The sequence below is a fragment of the Leuresthes tenuis genome, unplaced genomic scaffold (genome assembly GCF_036924035.1).
Source record: "Leuresthes tenuis unplaced genomic scaffold, fLeuTen1.0.hap1 SCAF_23, whole genome shotgun sequence".
NCBI classification, from domain to species: Eukaryota; Metazoa; Chordata; class Actinopteri; order Atheriniformes; family Atherinopsidae; genus Leuresthes; species Leuresthes tenuis.
In genome coordinates this window covers 5030044-5050580 of record NW_027325377.1, presented here as the reverse complement: position 1 = coordinate 5050580, position 20537 = coordinate 5030044, and the positions used below count along the sequence as shown (strand labels likewise).

Genomic DNA, 20537 nt, shown 5'->3' with positions numbered 1-20537 from the left:
AAATTTCTGAGCTGATTTAGATCATTCTAACAGAATATTCAACATAACCCAATGGTTCATCTACAAGTACGATGCAATATGCTTACTGAACAACCAGTAAGTGGATGAAGATGAAATAAAAGAGGAAAAAAAACATGTTCCAAAAAAAGAGACAAATCCTTATCACAGGGACCGTTAAGCTGCATGAGCCCTTTCTTTTTTTTGCTCAGTAAATCATACTGACACCTTATAAATATATGGATATGACTCATAATCAAAAGGTTATAGTTTCAGATAATACATATTTGATTACACTAGCTTCCAGAAATAACACTGAAACTGAGCGTTATCTTGTTATTTTCAGGTCTGAAGATAAAAAAGACAGAATAGAATGATCAAAACTAATAACATGAACTGACACGGTGACTGTTCAAACTAAGTCCAGGAAAGTCTTAAAAGTGCAAACGTGAACTCTGACAATCTCACCATCAACAAAGAGCTTAAGATAAGGTGACATATATTTTGTTTTTGGGTGCCACCTTGTGGCTGAAGCCTGATTGGTATCATATAGATAAAATAAAAAGGCTTAGATATTTCCTCTAGGTGTCACGATCCATAGCTTTTGGGTTAGGCTTTTTCTCTCCTTTTGGGTTCTTAGTCATTTCTATGGAATTAGTGCTTCTTAGTGCCTTGGTTTAGCCTCTGCTGTGTGTTCTGTCCTCAGAGCTTAGATTTTGTTGCTTGTCATTACCCCTAGATGTCCTCAGTTGCCTTTGTCTTTTCCCCTGGTGTCTACTCATTCAGTCACAGCAGCAGTCACTTTCTCATTAGCTTCCTTCAGCTTCTTGAATCTCAGTCCTTCTCAGATCCCCATCATTGCATGCACCAACTGGTCTTCTCCTTGTTTCTTTCTGGTTCTCTCCCTGTGAGGTTGTCTAAGTTTAGTTTGTTTAGTTTTCCAGCTCAGCTGTGCATTTTGTTTCTTTAAATAAAACACATGTCATCATCTGTTGCCTCCGGAGTACTGTTTTATGCCTCCATAACCATCTGTTTTTTATTTATTTTGTTGTACATTTTCTTCCTTCATCTACCTGTATGTTTCCCTTTTTTATAATTTTCCCATTTTGTTTGTACATGCTCCAAATTTTAGACCGAGTGGCCTGGGAACACCCGACATCATTTACCTGTTCACACTACGGTTTTCCACTTTACCTCAGTCCATTTTGAAAGAGTTTTGCGTCCAGAAAAGACGGCAGTGTTTCTGGATCATGTTCACATGTGGCTTCTTCTTCGATTGAGCTTTAAGCTACATTCATGGATCTGTGAACTATGCACACAGAGAATGATTTCTGGAAGCGTTCCTTAGCCCATGCAGAGATTACTTTGACGGAATCAGGTCTGTTTTGAATGCAGTGCTGCCCGAGGGCCTGAAGATCACAGGACTATATGGATTTTTGGCCATGTTTCTTACACAGAGATGTCTTCATATCTTTTTTTTGCCTCTCTAAGGTGCTCTTTTTTTTTTATACCCAGTCATGTTACTGACCTGTTGACAATTAACCTAATCAGTTGCAACATGTTCCTCCAGCTGTTTCTTTCTACTACCACTGACTTTTCCAGCTTTTTGTTTCCCCGTATTTCAACTTTTTCTAGACGTGTTGCTGCCATTGCATTCAAGATGAGCTCATATGGTTTTCTGTCCTTTGATTTCTTCATCACTTATTTCTCAGTGCTTTGCTTTTGTCTGTTCTGTGTTCTTTGTTTGTATTTTGTTAGAGCTTCATTCCTTGTATTCTGTTTTAGTTTTCAGTCCTCTATGTTTGATTCTGTTGTATTTCTGCTCCTTGTCATTACCCCAGGCTGCTTATATTAGCTCCTCAGTTGTCTTGGTTTTGTTCCTTTGTCTCATTCCCACCAGCTTTGTGTTAATCGCCCACCTGTTGTCCCTCAACTCATCAACCCTCCCAGTACTTAAAGCTCTCTGGTCAACCCTGTCATTTGGTAGCTCAGTGATGTTGCTGTGGATGTTATTGTCGGCATCCTTCTGGCTTGTCAGTTCGTCCTTCTTTATTTCTGTTTGAAATAAAGCACAACACAACCATTTACCGTCACCGCCTGTTTCCACCCCCCTCCTCTGGTTGTCCTACCTCTGGATCCTTAACCTTTACTCACATGAATCCTGACATCGACTTTTCTGTGAAACCCAAATGATGATATGACTCATTTCTCCTGTTTTTTTAATTTTTTTTTTCAGAAAGATTCACAAAGTCTCTCAGGATGTAGACTCTGAAGTTGTATGATAAAAAATCTTCAATCTGAAAATAATTCTCATTTCCTGCGCTTGTGGGCCTCTTTTTGATCTCTGATAAAGAAATCAGACAGCTCTACATATGAGCTAAATCCATTTTCTGCCCTGTCTCTTAAACTTACATGCTTTTCACACAGAGTAAACAATGGGACCTCTGTATGCACTCACAGTGTTCTCATTAAGACTCAAATTAATGCTTTTTTTTCATCCCACAATTCCTGCATGTCTTTTGCTGACTGTTGTCGCCTATCATTTCTATGACCATTCTTCCATACATAAGGTCTATTAACCATTTTTACAAGGTAAAAGAAATGACTGCAGTAATTTGGGAGACTTTCACCTATTTACTTAGTTAAATCCAGGTGGTTATTATTATCTTTAAAAAACAGTTATTTTGATTGCCTATGATATAGGTGGACTTGGTTAATTTCCAAGAAGGTGTCAAGAAACTGCAAGTAGGTGTCTGGATCAACAAAAGGTCTGTCTCAGCTGGAGCTATTTTTTAACACTAGAATTGTTCATTCTCATTTCAAAATGATTGCTAATGGTGTCATTAATGTGCTTGAGTCCAGTTTAGCATGGCCTAACTCAGTATGGTGTGCTGTGTGTCCATAAAGTAAGTGAAGGACAAAAGAAGAAGTGTCAGGCCTAAAAAACTATCTACAGCAGATGAACAGGATCTGAAAGTGATGTCCTTAAGAAAGAGGAAAAAATCCAGCAAAGACCTGACAGGACCTGAGAGATGCATCTGGACCTTCAGCTGATCCATCTACTGTTGGCCCAAGCCTCATCAGAAATGGTCTCCATTTCAAAAGCCATTCTTAAGAAGGGAAACAGGGAGAAAAGGCCAAATGATGCCAAATGATACAAGAAGTGGACTGAAAATTAGTGGCAACAGGATGAATCCTGGAGAAGTATTCCCGAAGACTACTTAAAGAAATTACAGGAAAGCTTGTCTAAGAGGGTCCAGGCTGTGTGGAAGAATGAAGGTGAACTACCGAGAATTGACTTCCAAGCTTGCTAGAATTGTGCAAACTCTGCTTTTGCCTTATATACTATTCATGTTTTGCATATGTTTCAATAAATGCTGCTGGAGAAATGAGTGTACGGCTATATTTCTCTTGTATTTTTCAGACCCCATACTATCACAGTTTTCTGTAGTCTGCGTTGTAAAACAGTAAACACTGGAGTAAAGTGTAACTCAGTAAAAAAAAATCTGCAAAGATTACAAGCATTGGAAGATGGTGTCGATCGTCCCCTAGTTTCCCAGTGGTACCTGAACGCACCCGCCGTCAACCTCTGCGTCAGGAGCCGCTCCTGCGCGTCCGTTTGTTTGTTTGTCGGGTTGTTTCTGCACGTTACCGGGAGGCAGACCGACTGGCTCGGCTGTGGTCCACACGGAGGTCCGGTGAGTCCACAGCTATCATTAAACCTGAGTGGCGTCATTATTCTTAGCTCAGTTAAGATAAACTGGTTTGCCCGCTAGCTTGCAGATGCATCAAAATGTAATGTGTTCTCATTATCGGACATGGTTGCTCTATTTATTTCCTTCCCTACAACTAAGCGACCGCAGACTCAGTCTATCGGTGCTTAAGCATATTTATTGTTATTCATACAATTTGTGATTGGGATACTTGCATTCTGATCTTCTCATTACGGTGAAGTTGGCTATCTGGCCGGGCTCTTGAATGGTGGCCGATAATGGAAGCAGGGTTTCCCTCATTATCAGTAATCCTCCAGCATTCAGATTACGTTTTTTTTTTATTAACAATCAGAATGAGACTCGTGTTATTTTTTTAAGGCGATTTACTCAGATGGTTAATTTATCTTTTTTTCTAACCTAGCTCTCACAGCTAAATGAGATGCTCATACTTTGCATTTAAATGATCTTGATGTCAATTAATCCGTTAGCTAACGTGAGGTAGCCGGGCTAATCTAAATGCAGCCGCATCATCAACGTTAGCCAGTGAAACTTAAACCATCAGACCGAGAGGAGTCGCTGCTTTCATGCATGTTTCATGCGTGTGGTGTCAGATAGCACACGTTAGCTTTCCACCAGCCGTCTGCCCCTGTCAGCAGTTAATGGGATGTTAGCTCGTATGCTAACTTTCTTGAGAACGACGGTGAAGTTGGTTTACTATTCGTTTTTTAAAGGGTCATTTCAAGATTCAAGAAGCTTTACTTATTCAGAGGGAAATTGCTGAATTTCACGCACCTTTTTTTGGCACATAGTCTAAACTAGGCTCGTAAAATCTGGACTACACTGACCTACAGATAATAAAGACTCTTTGAATCGCACGTTTTGATTTGTGAAGCCTTCATTATGTTTGTGAAAAAAAAGATCAGGTCCATTTCAGAACTCATTAAATCTGGACTAAATCATCCTAAATACAGTTAAGACTTTAAGACGTACTTTTTGGTTAATGAAACCCTTAATCTGATTGTAAAAATGCCAAAAAGGGGGCCCATAATTGGACCCCTGGAGATCTTGTCAGACATAATCTTGTCTGGACTAGATTATCTGACAAAAATGAAAATCTCTTTTAAAAAAAAAAAAACTTTTTAAAAGTGGATAAAGGGGCAATTTTACTACCTTTTTTTGGGCAAATGTAGCATTGAAGGCCAAGTCCAGATAAAAATTGACAAAATTTAAAAAGGTCAAATGAAAACATTATATTATGTTATGGATGGTAAAGAGTTCTTTTGGCGGATTTTTGAATTTGTGGTTCATCAATTACCCCCCCCCCCCCCAAAAAAAAAGAATAGTGAAAGACCCTCTTCTTCCAGTTAATTTCAATGATGAATCAGAAGCTAACTTCAGTCGCTAACCCACTTCTCCCTGTCACTGCTCCCAGAAGCAGGTGAGTTTCTGCTTCTAAAACACAGCCTGTTCAGGAGTTGTTTGAGCAGGATAACTCGACTCCAGGCGTGACTTCAGCCTGTCGGCGCACAGATGACCCTGTAACCAGATTCACTGGGATGAACGTAGAGCTGGAAGCTGTGACCAGAGAGACTCTTCTCAGTGTAAACAAGCTGCAGTTCTTGTGCAACCAAAATGAGTCATTTTATATGGTTAAGCCTAACTGTTGTTCAATTTAAGAGTGGCTGGCTGATGCAGGAATTTAAGAAAAGAATAGAAAAGCCTGTTGCAAATTCTGAAAACCCAAGACAGCACCGAACACAACATGAATTCAATTTGAAATATTTATAAAAGTGAGAAAAACAGCAACCCTTTTTCTCCTCTGAGAGGCAGGAGATCGGCTGGAATCTGTCCTTTTTAAACTACTATCCTGATCAGTTGCTGCAGACTGCTTTTCTGATAATGAACTAATTGCAGCAACCCCCCCAAAATAATAAGATAATAATGTAGATCACACCGTCCATTGGCTGAAATACTGCTAAGATGAGAAGTGAAGTTTTACCTGTCAAAACCGACCATAAATACGAAGCTACTGATGTTGCCTTCAACATTGGACTTTAGCTGATAAAACATGATAAGGAGTGATGATCCACAATGAAACAATCTATCAAATACCAAGCCAAACAGTATGAAGATCGTAAATGAAGATTGTACATGTTGTTGCTGAGCTTAAAAAGCCAGTTTCTCCATAGAGCCTGACTTGAACCCTTGTTTTTGCACCGGCTGCCGCCTGCTGAGCGTTTGGATCCGTTCAGCCGTCCGGTTGAGTCGTGGTTGGGTTTGGGACGACACAAAGCTGTGTGTAAACCCTGTAAACACACGGGACAAGCCTCAATCAGGCGGCTGGAGTAACTGAATCTGTAATCAGGGTCCCTTGGGGTGTCGGGTTACCGCAGGCTCTCCAGGACCGGTCTCCATGGAGACAGGCCGAAGGGGAGATGAGGGATTGGTCGGTTTGAGGCAGGTGCGGCTTCTCCCGGGTTGGACCGACAGGCTCTCCGCTGTAATCTGTGTTCATATCATTACGTCATGACTGTGGATACTGAAAACACAGCGTGTGATCCGTCCTGTGTGTGTGTGTGTGTGTGTGTGTGTGTGTGTGTTTTATAGCATTACGCAGCAGTTTACACTCGCCTCACCATCAGAGCCTTTCGTGGGATTGTTGTGTTTAAAATTTGAAACAAATTTGCTTCTCAGATTTGAGGATTTGTTACTTTTGCTTCTGATTAGTCTCCCAGAAAGCAAACATTGAGGGTGAAGTTGAAATGGCAGCCAGTGGAGCCTCAGTCCTGAAGTATGTGCACGCTGCTGTGCACGATTTCAGAACAGGATTTTTACCATTTCACTCTCCTCTGAATAAGAGCGTTCATCCTATTCCGGGATTTAAGTAGTTTGTCAAAAATATTGTGAGCTTCCCTCAGATTTTCGGACGTTTTCTCTGGTTTTAATCTGCAAACTCGGTGCTAAAGACATGTTTAGTGTAGCAAAAGCCTCGATGATTCCCAGATGAGCTCCATTCTGTTGGGAACTATTTTCAGTCGAGAATCAAATGAAACTACACACCACACTTGATTGTAGCTAGTTTTGGACTTTGTTTGGACTCAGAAAATAACCACAATGATCTTTAGTCTCTTTCAAATCATGTCAGCCTCCTTCGGTCTGTGTGACGGCGTTCAGACATCCGTACATTTTCCTCACACGAAAGGGCCGCTCACACGAGATTGGACAGTAAATAAAGAGGACCAAGCAGGCAGTGGATGAGAAAAGAAAAGAAATGCTCGCTTTAGGTGGTTTTTGCCTGTTTCTCTTGCTCATTTGACCCAGATGCTGAGAAGAAACGACTCTGCTGCAGGTGATTCTTGCAGGTAAAACCCTGGAGGGAGAAAGGTTTCCTTTAATTACGCAGAGTGTTGGATTTCTCTTAACAGATGAGCAGAAGCCAAATTAACAGCGGAGTCAGATCACCATGGTGAAATATTAGAGAAAAGCACCAGAGGGGTCATTCACATGTGATTTGATTTGGCTTTCGCTGCATTTAGATCACCTCAGGTATGCATCAGAGACCTGATCCAAATGGTTATCTGATGACGGGCATCAGCAGAAGGTGACGCAGTGATACTGATCCAGAACCACTCGCAGGTCCGGTTCAGCAGCTGAGGCTTTACAGCAGTGACACCGAGTTTCATGAGTCACATCAGCCATATTTTTCTTCTTCAACTAGTCTCTAACTCAGCCTTTGTGTACACACTAAAAGGGAGGATCCACCCACTTATTACACTCACCAGGCTGAGCAGGTGCGACCGGTGTGCTGCTCAGCCGTCCAACCCCCAAAAGAAACAAAGACTCACGAGAAAAACTTCATAAACTGATGTTGATGTCAATAAATGATCTCTGGTAGGACAATAGACTTACTGTTCCTGCTGCGTCTGATGTGTGTGTGTGTGTGTGTGTGTGTGTGTGTTTCTGCTGGAGTTTGACCCAAAGAGTGAAACCAGTCCAATCTGTCTCCATAAAATGTTGGAACTGGAAGTGTTCAGTCTGCAGTGCTTTAAGGTATCCACACCTTCTTAAATATTTAGAAATACTTATTAATACTTGTGCACATATTTTGATATTAAGAATATTACGTGAAAATGCTGCAGAACCAAAGCAGGATGGTTGTTGAAAAAGCCTTTGAATGCAGCACAGTGTGTCTCTTTGGACTGGTGTGAAAGTAGCGAGGGGTTAAAACGCGGTGCGTTCACTGCACAGCCACGGCCAGCGGTCCTCTTTTAGCTGAGCAGCTGCAGCGCTCTCCGGCTCAGTAATAATAAGCTGCGCACACACACACACACACACACACAGCCTAAGTGGGTAAAATGTGGGTAAAATGTGAGCAATTATGTTTTCACAGCTGGATCGATTCAATTGTTTGTTCCATCAGGCGGCTGAAAACTGCAGCTCTCATGCACTTCTAACCTCCATTAATCAAACGATTCAGCGCTAACCTGAGAGGCAAAAGTCGGGGCAATAAAACTGCAGATGGGTTTTTCTATTTTCTGCCTGTGAGATTTGTTCTGTCATTAGTTTTGTCTGGGCTGAGTGGACCTGGAGACAAGTGTGAGGCTATAACTGCACCCCCCCTCCATCCATATTGCGTTTCCATTTTGTAGCTCAGTGGACTCCTGAAAGTCTCGACTCAGCACCTCTAAACTCGCCACGCTCCAGATGGGCGACCAGCTTAGTGCAGGTATTACAAGTCATAGAAGGTAGATTTGGAGCCTGGTTCTATGGACCTGCCTTTACCAACCCGCCTTCACGCACTGTTAAGGAAAGGTGACGACCAACACCAAACATGTGATGATGTCCAGGAGAAGATAAAAAGAGCTGTGTCCTCTTTCAGGTGAAGGACACTTCTGTGTGCTCTGTTTGCTGACCCACTTGTTCACCTGGAGACCTTCCTGATCTTTACTGACTGGTCGCCTCCCTCCATCCATCCAGCCTGCCGGCCTCTCCATCCACAGCTGCACCATGGTACAGTGAACACACACACACAGTAGTTAAGGCTACTAGAAAGGTGCTCCACTACATATGTTTTGATTTCACAGTTCTTTTTGACAGATAACTCAATATATTCAGCTGCCACATTTCTATAATCAGACCACTGCAGACTTGAAGCTCCGAGCCACAAACTGCTTTAAGTTTAAATTGTAGGGCGCTCATTCTGCTGTGCTGCCCTGAAACCTGCCCACAATTTACTGCGTCAACGTGAGCGCCATCCAGCCACAGCAGCAGTAAATAACTGTGGAGGCCCGAACAGTACCAGCCAGGGCAGGAAAAGAAAGTGCTCGCATATTTCAAAACGCTCATCGCAGTAAAGGGAAAGCTGTTGAGAGTGTTGTTAATGGCCTGTAGGGGGGTCTGTTACTGTTACTCTGCTCTCAGCTGTGAAGCACAATCCTAACTGATGCATCTGTGACAGTGATTGGAAGTTAATTTCCCACAGCAAACGGGGACTTTCTGCTTCTGCATAGAGGGGCTTTCATCCTGTAATTGTTAGAGCTATTTAAATGTAGGTTGATAGAAGCGAACCTGGGCCATAATAAGCCTACTACTGAGCTAAAATAAATGCTATAAAGAAGCGCCGCTGAGTAGAATACAGCGCAGATATCTGCCATGTCCTGTGAGCTCTACAGTTAACTCAGGGGAGCATCCATATATCCTTTCTATGCAGCTTTGGTTCAAATAGACCAGATTCAGCTAATTGCTGCTTAACTTTTAGCTTCAGACACAGACTTTGAGTTGAAGTAGTTAAATATACTGAAATAAAATAAATGAACTGCAAAAAACTCCCAGACTGAATCTGAATCCGGGGGCAGATCCGTGTTCTGGGTGGTCTTTCTGGTGATTTCAGGGGCATTTTCAGAGATGCTTGAGTTTCCCAGTTTTCTGACATCACAGCCAATCAGCAGGCTGGGCTCATTCTGCTCAGTGAAGCAGGAAACGTCCCGTTTCTGTTGCAACTGAAAGTTTAAAGGACGATCAATATTTTCATGCTTTTAGAAATAAGAATCAGCATTTTCTTTCTTTTTCTGTTTGCTTGGCTGTTACTCATTCCTCTTCTTACCATCGTAAGCTGTTTATAGCAGCATTTCAAACACTTGGATGGATGGGAACATTGTCTGGTTGAATCATCAAAACAATGACTCATTGAAGTGAGGAAAAAATATATATTTTTAATGTTTTATTGATGTGAACAACTTTCTAAACCACCAAGCTGTTGTTTTTCACTTCAAAGGCCTAAATGATGTGGAATATTGCACTAAGATGCAGGATTTACTCCCCCATCTCTTACTGTGGGTGTGCAGCGACAGAACGTCTTTAAAGGAGGTTTTAGTGTTCCTCACCATTACCAATAAACTTTTTAAGTGAGGATGGATGCAAATCGGTTGTGGTTGCACAACAGAACAGCTCTGAAGCTTTTGTTTGGCCCCCTGCTGTTGCTAATTCTGTTTGTGGTCTGGACTGAAAGGAGGCTGCAGGCGGCTTTCAGCAGCCAGTGACTCCCTGTGATGCACGTTTCACGACCAGAGTGTGCTTGATAAGCACGACTCGGCGTCGCTAACAGCTGTGTGTGCCGTCTGCAGAGTGTATGATGTCTGAGAGCAGCTGCTATGGCCTGCAGCAGCGGTCAGAACAGTGCCGAAACTCTGGAGGGGTTCCACGAGGTGAACTTGGCCTCGCCCACCACACCTGACCTTCAGGTAGGTGAACGGTTACGATTCATCATCTTATCCATTCAGAACTCTTTTATGAGGTTTTGCTCTGCTGTACAGATGCAGATAAATATGAGAAACCTACAGGAAGGAAGCCCAGTACCGTTGAAAAGTCTTATATTCCAGATTTTTCTTAAATTTTTTTATTATACTTTCATTTAATAGACTTTCCCAGATCAGACTATATCCTGGAGTTGCCATGTTTGTACCTTACAGCATAGAACCAGCTCAGAGATCAGCCTAAATACAAGGATGTCGCTGTGGACCACGTTCAGCGGCCCACATTCAGCGGGGGGGGCCCCGCGTGCCTGTAGCTTGTGTGTTCAGTCTAATATTATAACATAAAGTTCAAGTTTGTCCATAGAGTTTGTTTTTGACACTTTCTGTTCAACTGTTCATTGTGTGGTTGTAAAGATTCTGGTGTCGTAGCTCTGTTGGGGGGGGTGGGAGCAGAGCAGGGTGTTGTTTGATGGCTGTGACTTGGTTGTGTAGAAAACCCAACTGGCAGCATTTCACCGCTTATTGCTGTTAACAAGTTAAAATGAATGTAGAAGCTGTTTAAACAATCTATTTTTAAAGTAAGATAAGTATCCTTCTCACCTGTCTCTGGCTCTGACTCATTAAATTATGCTCCTTGCCAGCAGAAGTGTTAAAAAACATCCACCTTTAGTCTTTGTTTGTCTTTCATAACCCACTCTGGTAGCTTTCCCTTCTTCACATGTGTACGTGTTGCCCTGCAGAACCAAACAGAGCAGCGCGCCCCTGCCCGTCAGAGCACGCCACCCACCTCTTTGTACCGCACCCACTCTTTGGGACCGCCCCCTGCTGGCCTCCCCACCTCCCTGCGAGCAGACCAGCTCCCCACGCAGCCGGTGTACTCGACCCCGCGGCACAGCCACAATGGAAGGTAAGGAAAGTACTGAGAGCACAAGCTTTGTGCTTTTCTGCAGTCATTAAATGTTGTCTGTTGTTTCTGTGGCTGCGCAGCGTTCCAGGCCTGGAGGCGGATGCTTTTGAGGGTAACTTCCTGTCTGCAGAGGATGGGGAGGAGTGCAGCGCTTTGAGCGACAACCTGTCGCGGCTGCGCAGCCCGTCCATGATGGAGGTCCGGGAGAAGGGATGTGACAGGCTGAAGGAGGAGCTGGCAAAGGCTCAGAGGGTCAGTTTGTCGAGGCTTGATTGCTGAGAGAATCCCTCACAACATGACGGCCACCTGCACACGTGCATGTTGAGGGTTGTTGAAAATGAGTGTGTGCAGCTTCACTGTGCGTGTGTGTGTGTGTGTGTGTGTATGAGAAACACCACATTACTTCCACTGACGTCGTCTAACTTTCCATGTTTTATTTAAAGATGAATTTTTTCACATTTGTTATTTTTTAAGATGAAATCGAGTCGTCAGAGCATCTGAATTTTGTTTCTTCATCTCCTTTTGTTGTTGCCATGCTGTGATTTCATGCGTTCATTTTTACGTTTGTTTTTCTGTTATGTTGTTTTCTGTTTCGTATGTGCCCGTGTGTGTGTGTGTGTGTGTGTGGAAGGAGCTACTGTTGAAGGATGAGGAGTGTGAGAGGTTGTCTAAAGTCAGAGACCAGCTCGGCACGGAGCTGGAGGAGCTCACCGCCAGTCTCTTCCAGGTCGGTCCACCTCTCCTCCGTTCTCCTCTTGTCTCCTCTGCTTCCTGCTTCCTGCTTCCCTTCCTCCTGAGGCTGTGGCCAGACAGAGGCTGGACAGAAAAATGATGGAAGGGAGATTTGTTGCTCTCGGTTCTTCGACAGCAGAATGCTGGGAAGCTTTTAGTGGACTTCTATAAATGTACTGGATTGGATTGTTGCACCCATCAGGCCTCACAGGTTCTTGATCTTGGCGTTTTTAAGAGAAAAGATCAACATTGTTTGTCTGTGCTTTGTGCCGCAGATAAGGGAGGAAAAATGCTTTTGTGTTTCCATGCTGTTTATGCTGCATCACACTGAGTAGTTACTGTCTTCGATACAAGGGAGCCTCCCACTGATTTAGGACTTGATTCCTCCTCCTTGTCCAAATGTGGCATCAACATGAATCGAGGTAGATTTGGTTTGGTTGTGTTATGCTTGCGAGTGTATCAATGTGTATCAATACCTGTTTTCAACCAAAGTGGTCCCAGTGCTGACGTTGGAGCCAGTTCTAAGTTGGTTCTATGAAGAACTGGCCAAGGACTGGTTTGGTTTTCCCCCACAGAGCCTCGTCATTGCGGTACTTTAAACTTTTGTTTTACACTGGGGGAAGCGGAGGGAACTGGTTCTAAGTTGAGCTGAACCGCTGAAGCTCTGGATTCAAGGTGGAACTTAATTTATTTGAATGGTGCCTACATTCGTCCAAGCCTCCCCATGAGGTACATGGGGGACCCCTCACTGAGCACGCTCACCACTGTCGTCCTCAGTTGAGCTCGTTGGGTTTGAAAGAAATGATTCAAATGTTATCGGACCGAATGGATCACGTTTAGCAAGATTGTGATTCAACAATTACTTGAATGTGGAAGTTTTAGACGCTGCTTTAGTTGTAGCTCGAGTCCAATAATGAGCCTACAGGGGATATGAAGTCATGAATTTGTCATGTTACGAGGATCCTGCTTCCACCGAGCTGTCCTCTGTGCACCAGCGATGGAGCCGGTTGCTTACGTGAACGTAGGATTTAAAAGCAAGTATATTCCAGGCCTCAGGATGAAGTTTTAGGCACATGCAGGACGAACCTGTAAAACCACGTCCCATCTGTTTCAACTGAACACAAACAAATGCTAAACCTATCTGTCCACTGCAAGTGAGTGGAAATAAAAGATTACGAAGGTCAAAGATCAATCCCCTGCCTACGGCGCAGTAAAATCAACACGGCTAAATACTTTTAAGGAATTTGGTTTGATTTAAGAGCGCAGAGGTCGTGTTTTTTGTCCGATGCGGTTCAAATGTGAACACAAATGTGACATCATGCCAGAGATATTTACACACCGACCCCGAAGCTCACGGCCAGCATTTAGATTATGGAATATATGTTTAAATGTGTGATCTGGGGTTAACTGGATGGCAGAAATGGTTAGTTTCACACTGCACCTCCAAACTATCGGAATGATTCTGCTGCTTCTCTTCCAGGAAGCCTGGAGCAACAAGTTTGAGATAAGAAGTTATTCTGAGAAGTTTCATCCATTGTTGACTTTTTCTACTGCGAAGAAGTTGGAGAACAACAAAATCACCCCCACTCTTTGAAAGCTAAATTTACCCTTTTATTGCAAATATCTGCAAAAGATGAGTTAATAACAAACTTAAGACTATTTGTATCGGGTTTCTTGGCATTGTTATTGAATTTCTCCCAGTAAATACACTCTTCAACCTCTGTTCCATCAGATTTGACAACATTTTTAGTCAAACAAACCAAAGGGGAAACACAGTTTGACTGCGTAAGAGGAGGAAGCCCCTGTAACGGAGGCCGTTTGTCAGAAGATGGCACAAAAAGGTGCAAAGAAACTCAGAGTGGAGTCTGAAGTGGTCACCAGACAAGATTCTGATGCAATTATTTATAAAGAAAACTTAATAGGAGAATTCAGAGTAAGTTTGGTTTGACTGGATCAAGTCTCCGCTGTCATTGTTCTGGTTGTTCAGAGATTAAGGCCCAAACCAATCAGATGGCCCCCAACATCTCTGCTGAAGGACTGGATGACCGCTGCTGCCCCCCCCACCCGGAAAAGAAAAGGACCTCGACACCATGGTCGAGGTCCAAGAGGGGGAATCAGGATTGGATCTAAAGATGTTTTCGACTTGCAATTAACCAACTGAAAGCAATAAAGCACCTGGTGGTTGTTGCTGTCAGAGGTGCTGATGGGTTTCAGATCAGATTTGTTTGAAAACCATTTCATTTAGAGTAAGTGGACAATTGTCCCGTGATGTTTGAGTTCAAGAAGCAGGCTGAATCTGTCTGGCTGGCCTTCAAACCGTGTTGTTCCTTCTTATCACGGTCCTCCTCCCTGTTCTTGTTGCAGTCTTGTCTCTTTCTCACAGAAGGTGTCGGGACTTTGTGTCTGTGTGCTTTCCTGTAACTTGTTTAACCCAAAAGAAAAGAAAAAAAAGCAGCTTTTTAGAAGCAAAGTGCTGGTAGTCATACCAGGCTGGGTATGAATATCGTGCAAAGTGTTAATTTTGTATGCATTGTGTTAGTGTAGATGCTGCTGTGTTATCAAAATAAAAAAAACACCCACATATTTGCTGAAATGTCACAATGTGTGTGTGTGTTTTCCAGGAGGCCCACAAGATGGTGAGAGAAGCTAATGTTAAACAGGCAAATGCTGAAAAACAGCTGAAAGAAGCTCTGGGCAAGGTGACAACACTGAATACACACACACACACACACACACATGGTGCAAATGTTTCATCACAGTTCATCTGAGAGTTGAACCTGACTAGAAATTCTCTGAATGTTGCTGCAAAAAATCTAAAGCGGTAGTTAGGAAGTTCCTCCTGGAGATGGCGTGCAGGACAGTGCGGGACGTTAAGCTTAGAAGAGAATTCTTTATTGACTGAAACAGATTATTTTAAGCCTGATTTCATACACGATAGACGCCTCCACTCAGGAACTGATGCCTGCACTGTGTGACTCTGCCATTGGGTTTCAGTTTCATGGAGGGAGTGGATAAGATGAGGGTCTTTGGTGACAAGCAACGAGAAGCACCAAAAAATAAAAACTGGTGCACACACCAGCTTTGGTATTACTGAGATAGAAAAAAAAAAGGTGAAATTCTTCTGCAGCTTGCATCAAACAGACACTTTTGTTGCCATTATGCTCTGATGAAAGGAACTGCAAACAGATCCTGCACCCACAGGACCACAACTTGTCCTCGTCTTTGTGGCCGGTTCATGAAGAAGGCTTTCTCCATTTCTAGCTAATTATTTTTCCTTTCTGCATGGATCTTTTGGTCTGGTGCTCCTGAACATCGTGAGAGATGACAGTCGCTGCATTTAGAAAATTACTCCGAACATTTGTGGTCGGTTTTCTTCTGATTTGATACTCTGAGATTTGATCTCTGCCCTTAAAGTATCTCCTCCTTCCATCTTCAGATTGACGTCCTGCAGGCAGAGGTCCAGGCTCTGAAGACATTGGTGCTCTCCTCCCCCACCTCCCCCGTGGGTGAGCTGCCCTCTGCCGGAGGAGTGAAGACCCCCTTTAGAAAGGGCCACAGCCGCAACAAGAGCACCTCCTCTGCTATGCTGGGGACGCAGCCCGACCCGTCGGCCACGCAGCCCATCGTGCGGGAGTGCAGGGAGGTGGGAGCGTCGCACGGCACCCCAGAGCTTTATTTAACAGATAATAGCAGGGACATTCCATGTTTTCCTGTGTGGATAAGCACTTGTGCTGTTGGTTGTGCAGGTGGAGAGTCAGCTGTTCAGCGAGTTCAAGACGTGGAAGGAGGAGCCGACGCTCGACAGGAGCTGCTGCTTCCTGGAAAGAGTTTACCGTGAGGACATCTACCCCTGCCTCACCTTCAGCAAGAGTGAGGTACAGAAATGCAGACAAAGTGCTGAGTTCAAGGCGCCTGCTGGAGGTTTCCTTCCTGATGCCTGACCTGAGGGAACTGCGGTTCCTGTGCTTGGAGTGCACTTCTGGTCTGAAAGGGCTGAGGACCGGCTTTAGTAATAATCAAGTTTTCAAACTTTTCAACATCAATTTTATTTTATAGGCTAGAAGGAGAAGGTCGTTCCACTCTTAGCAGCTTAAGTAAAGCCATTTTCTGTGATGCACGGGTGAAGTGGCGCCTCTGAGCCTGTAGGCCCATTTAGTTCTGTTTGCTCAGAGGGAATCTGCTTTTGATGGTGAGGTGGAGAAAGGAAAAGCCAGTTTCAGCGTTCATAGTGACTCCTGCCTCTGTCCCTCAGCTGGGTTCAGCCATCCTGGAGGCTGTGGAGCAGAACACTCTGAGCGTGGAGCCGGTGGGTTTCCAGCCGCTGCCCGTGGTCAAAGCATCAGCGGTGGAGTGCGGAGGACCAAAGTGAGAACCCCTCCCACACACACACACCAACACACACGCTCCCCTTCATCAAGCTTTCACTCCTTCATCGTCACATTTCCATCTTCCCTCAATTTCTTCTTCTAGTGGGCGAAGGGCTGAGCTCATCACGTAAGTCCGACACACTCCGTCAGCGTTTGCAATCTGTCCTCAGCTGCTCCTCGCCCCCGCCTGGCTCCTCCAACACTCCTGCTCTCTCATGACACTCCTTCGTTCCTCCTCCCTGCTGTCCAGGTGTAGGACACCACCCTGATAGATGTTTGCCCTTTCCTTCTTTCCTCTTTCCTTGCTTCCTTGAATCTTAGCATCACTCCTGCATAGTTTGTTTTGGTTGGTAGACGTATTCAGTCTGTTCTCTGATGAAATGGATGAAACGGTAATGAATGAATTTATGTCTCTTATAGAAAATGCGCCCTGAGCGGTCAGACCAAAACCTGTAAGCACAGAATCAAGTTTGGAGACTCGTCCAACTATTACTACGTCTCTCCCTTCTGTAGATATAGAGTGAGTATAAGCACGCACACACAGTGAATCACTAGAAGACGATAGCAAAATTCAGTGGTTTTTACAGGCCTGACACTAAAAGCAGCAACAATTCTTGTCCCTGATTAATTGCACCCACATTTTATTGATATTTGTCTCCGACAGTCACATCCCCTGTGAACTTATTGTCAGGACCGGTTGTCACGCAACACAAAACATTAGAAATGATTCCGTCTTACATTTCAGCTGGAGGCTTTTTCTGTTTTCAGAAAGAAGTTAACCAAAAATCATTTGACTGCAGGCTTCATGTCACCGGTTGTTTTCAGCACAACTTGTGACTACTTCGAACAGTGATTCCAACTTTGAAGGAGAGGAAATACAAAACAGGACAGTTTGAGTCCGAAATGGTTTTCCTTCTACTCTGAGATGTAACTCAGTCAAATCTGAAAGGGAACCTTGACTAAGACTTGTATATCTTAAAGTGGCATTAATCTAGGGGATTAATTCCAATCCAAACTGGTTCATACATCCACATTCACTGAGGATCTGCTTCCTGAACACTTACAGACGCTCTCTGTCAACCGGAGACGACAAATGTTTCTCAGAGAAAGATTCAAGCTGCTGATTTGCGTTTTAGATGAGCAATCGTGTCCATTGTGTTTCCCTTTAGATCACAGCAGTGTGTAATTTCTTCACCTACATTCGATACATCCATCAAGGGCTGGTGAAACAGCAGGACGGTAAGACTCACACTCATCCGCTCATGGATGGGCTGCAGAACAGGCTGCTGCTTCAGGGATTTATGGGGCCCTTAACCTGCACCACCTGGCGCAGTCATGATCGCGCCACTCTTATCAATCTTTTTCATACTTTTGTTTCCATTTCTGGTTGCTTGACCTTCTTTTTTACTGGCATATAAAACAGCCACGGCTGTAGAATGGCCCCAAGCGACTGACCATCGCTGCTCGACTCCTGTAGAGAAACTCAGAAGTCTCATTATTTTTCTACAAGGGCTGATGTCAGACGAGGGATTTTTATCAAATAACTTCAGATGAACAGATGCCTTCACGCAGCGGCGGAAGCTCAGCTGGCAGATCTTTTTGATCTTTTTTAAATTTTGAAATATCGACTTCAGATGACTTGATTCTTAAATTTTGACTCATCATTGAAGTGTAATATATAATTATTTCAGGATTTTTGTTGTTTTTAATAATTTTATAGGCACATTTGTTTGTTTGTTAAATGATTAATTTGCGTATTGCAGATGATATTAAGCCCAAACTCAGTGGAATAAAAGCCTTGCTGTCAGACCTGTGAGGAGTCAGTCCAGTGCACTCAATCAGAAAAAGAGTCAGATTTGATTTGAAGTTTTGAAACGGATCTTCAGCGTATTGGTCAGAGGACGGCGCTCTGAGTACAGGTCAGTAAATGATGACACGTGGGATGCTTAAGCTCCTGTTTCCCCCCGCTGTGTTTGCAGCGGAGCAGGTGTTCTGGGAGGTGATGCAGCTCCGAAGGGAAATGTCCTTTGCCAAGCTGGGCTACTACAAAGACCAGCTGTGACCGGACGGACAGCCCCACCCTCCAATCACAGCCCCACCCTCCTCCTGGTTCTGGTTTTCCCTCGTCTCATCAGTCATTTCTGGACCCACCCGGCACCCCCCCCTCCTCCCTCCCTGCGTGTGAGTGTTTTTGTGTGTGTGTGTGTGAGAGAGAGTGAGGAGAAAAGAAAAAATGGTTGTTTTCAGTCGCAACAAAAGACTGAAAGAGTGCGACTCCAGTGGTCTGTTGTTACTGATCTGGACTGTGCTTGAGTTTGAATTTTCCTTTATTGAAAATGTGACACTCCACTATATGAAGGCAACACACATGAAAACTATTTTCTTCCCCTTTACAAACAGAAAAAATACCCTTTCAATAGTAGAAATAAAAATCCAATGTTTTGAAAATCTAGTTTTGCTGTCTGACTGAATATTTCTAAAAATCATTTTGTATAATTTTGTTTGACTTTTATCTCAGGTTTCATCTTTATTTCCAAAACCTTCTTAATCTAATTAATGACTTTCCAGAATAAAAAAAAAAATGATTTCAACTTTATTTCTTGTTAACTTGAGGATTCTAAAACGCTCTAAATTGTCGGAATGACGAGAGTTTAACTTTATCTTCAAAACATTTGATGTTTTTTCTTTGTGACATCATAAATTCGGACCTGTTTATGTCCAACCCTTTTCCCATCAGATTTAGACCTTATTTCATCGGGATTTACTTTTCTCTCTTGTATTTATGAACTCATTCAGTTGTTATCCAGAGTCACGTCATTTCAGAATGAACTTTTTCATATCTTAAATTTGTTGGAAAATGATCATTTCTTTTTTAAAAATTTAAAATAAATAAAACTTTGTTACTTTATATATCTTTGTTAGAAAATAAATCCCTGCTTTTTTTCATGATGATGGCCCTGTGTTAACTTGGGGAGTACATTTCAGGAAAAATAAGACACCGAACAATAAACAGCGACCACTTATTGTTTAGTAATGAAACTGTGTAAAAGCTCATATTTGATTTCAGGTCATGTAGAAGGAAGTGATGGAAATTATTTCTTTTCATCGGTTCTTGAGCGTTCTCTGCAAAGATAATCAGAAGATCTTGAGTCCAAATAAAAATGTCTTTACAGAGACTATAAATCTCCACTTTGTATGTTAGAAAACGTGATTTAACTTTGAGCTTTTGTTGCTGGACAGTGTTCAGGCTGTATTGATGAAACACTACAGCGTGTTTAGTTGAACTCTGACTGCTCTGCAGACAAAATGCTGACAGACTGTGCGAAACTTTAATGGCTCCTGCTGTATTTAATCAGGAATTGTGTAGATATTGAACTGCGTGGGAGTGTTGTGCGTTTGAATGCCTGGTGTTCTGTGAACGTTGTGTTTATTTAAACTGAGTCCACCCTCTACATCTCTGTATCACTCCCGGTTTGGTTTAGTGCCTTTTCTCTCAGACACTCTGAAATAAAAACAGTAATACCTCTGGAAACCTCTGCTCTCCGTGCAGTCTTTTCCTCACACCACAAACATGCCTCTGTTTGGCTCATCTTGCAGTGGATTTTATGTGATGATTTTCTTTGTCCGTCTCGTTGTAGCATCCCTGTAGACTTGAGTGCTAACTTGGCTAAGGATTGTCTCGACAAGGATCCGGTTCTGTGGTATTTTTGTCTCTTGTAGTTGCTTTGTGTGTTTTTATTTAGTCTGCTAAGTTTTCATCTTGTGCTGTACATAATAAATATACTCTGACAGGCCACAGTATGGCACATACCACGACACATGTATATGTGTGTGACATGAAGGATATTTGTGTATGAATTAGAATTTCCCAACAGCAGTTAAATGGGCTTTTAAACATCTTTTGAAACATTTGACAGAGAAGCAGTTCTTTGCCAGATGGGAAAAGCTATTCCATAATCTGGAACCCCTAAATTTGACAGTAAATTGACCTGCACGTAAGTAATCCTGGAGGATGAAGATCTAAAGATTGTCGGGTTGAATAAGAATGAAACTGTGAATTAAATTTAAA

The 20537-nt window shown here is 43.1% G+C and overlaps 2 protein-coding genes across 4 annotated transcripts in view; both read left to right on the top strand.

Moving 5' to 3' along the window:
* Nucleotides 1-20537, top strand: part of LOC140283077 (CD9 antigen-like) — a 237946-nt gene that overhangs the window by 26237 nt on the left and 191172 nt on the right. The window lies entirely within an intron of this gene.
* rab3ip (RAB3A interacting protein (rabin3)) lies at nt 3465-20000 on the top strand. 3 transcript variants are annotated; one of them, XM_072377257.1, is made up of 14 exons: nt 3468-3695; nt 8590-8720; nt 10334-10450; nt 11203-11369; nt 11450-11621; nt 12001-12096; nt 14723-14800; nt 15538-15744; nt 15848-15976; nt 16354-16466; nt 16572-16595; nt 16889-16988; nt 17638-17707; nt 18448-20000. In XM_072377257.1, the coding sequence occupies exons 3-14, from the start codon at nt 10361-10363 to the stop codon at nt 18528-18530; spliced, it is 1329 nt and encodes a 442-aa protein (XP_072233358.1). In that variant the 5' UTR covers nt 3468-3695; nt 8590-8720; nt 10334-10360; the 3' UTR covers nt 18531-20000. The 3 variants fall into 3 exon arrangements, with proteins under 3 accessions (XP_072233360.1, XP_072233358.1, XP_072233359.1); XM_072377259.1 differs by lacking the exon at nt 12001-12096 and having other exon boundaries at nt 3465-3695; XM_072377258.1 differs by lacking the exon at nt 16572-16595 and having other exon boundaries at nt 3471-3695.

Excerpts from the sequence above, each read along its gene's own strand:
- rab3ip (XM_072377257.1), top strand. The coding sequence starts at position 10,361 with ATGGCCTGCAGCAGCGGTCAGAACAGTGCCGAAACTCTGGAGGGGTTC. Across the intron at positions 11,370-11,449 it reads CGGCACAGCCACAATGGAAG|CGTTCCAGGCCTGGAGGCGG; the intron begins GTAAGGAAAGTA and ends GTGGCTGCGCAG. Across the intron at positions 15,745-15,847 it reads TCGTGCGGGAGTGCAGGGAG|GTGGAGAGTCAGCTGTTCAG; the intron begins GTGGGAGCGTCG and ends TTGGTTGTGCAG.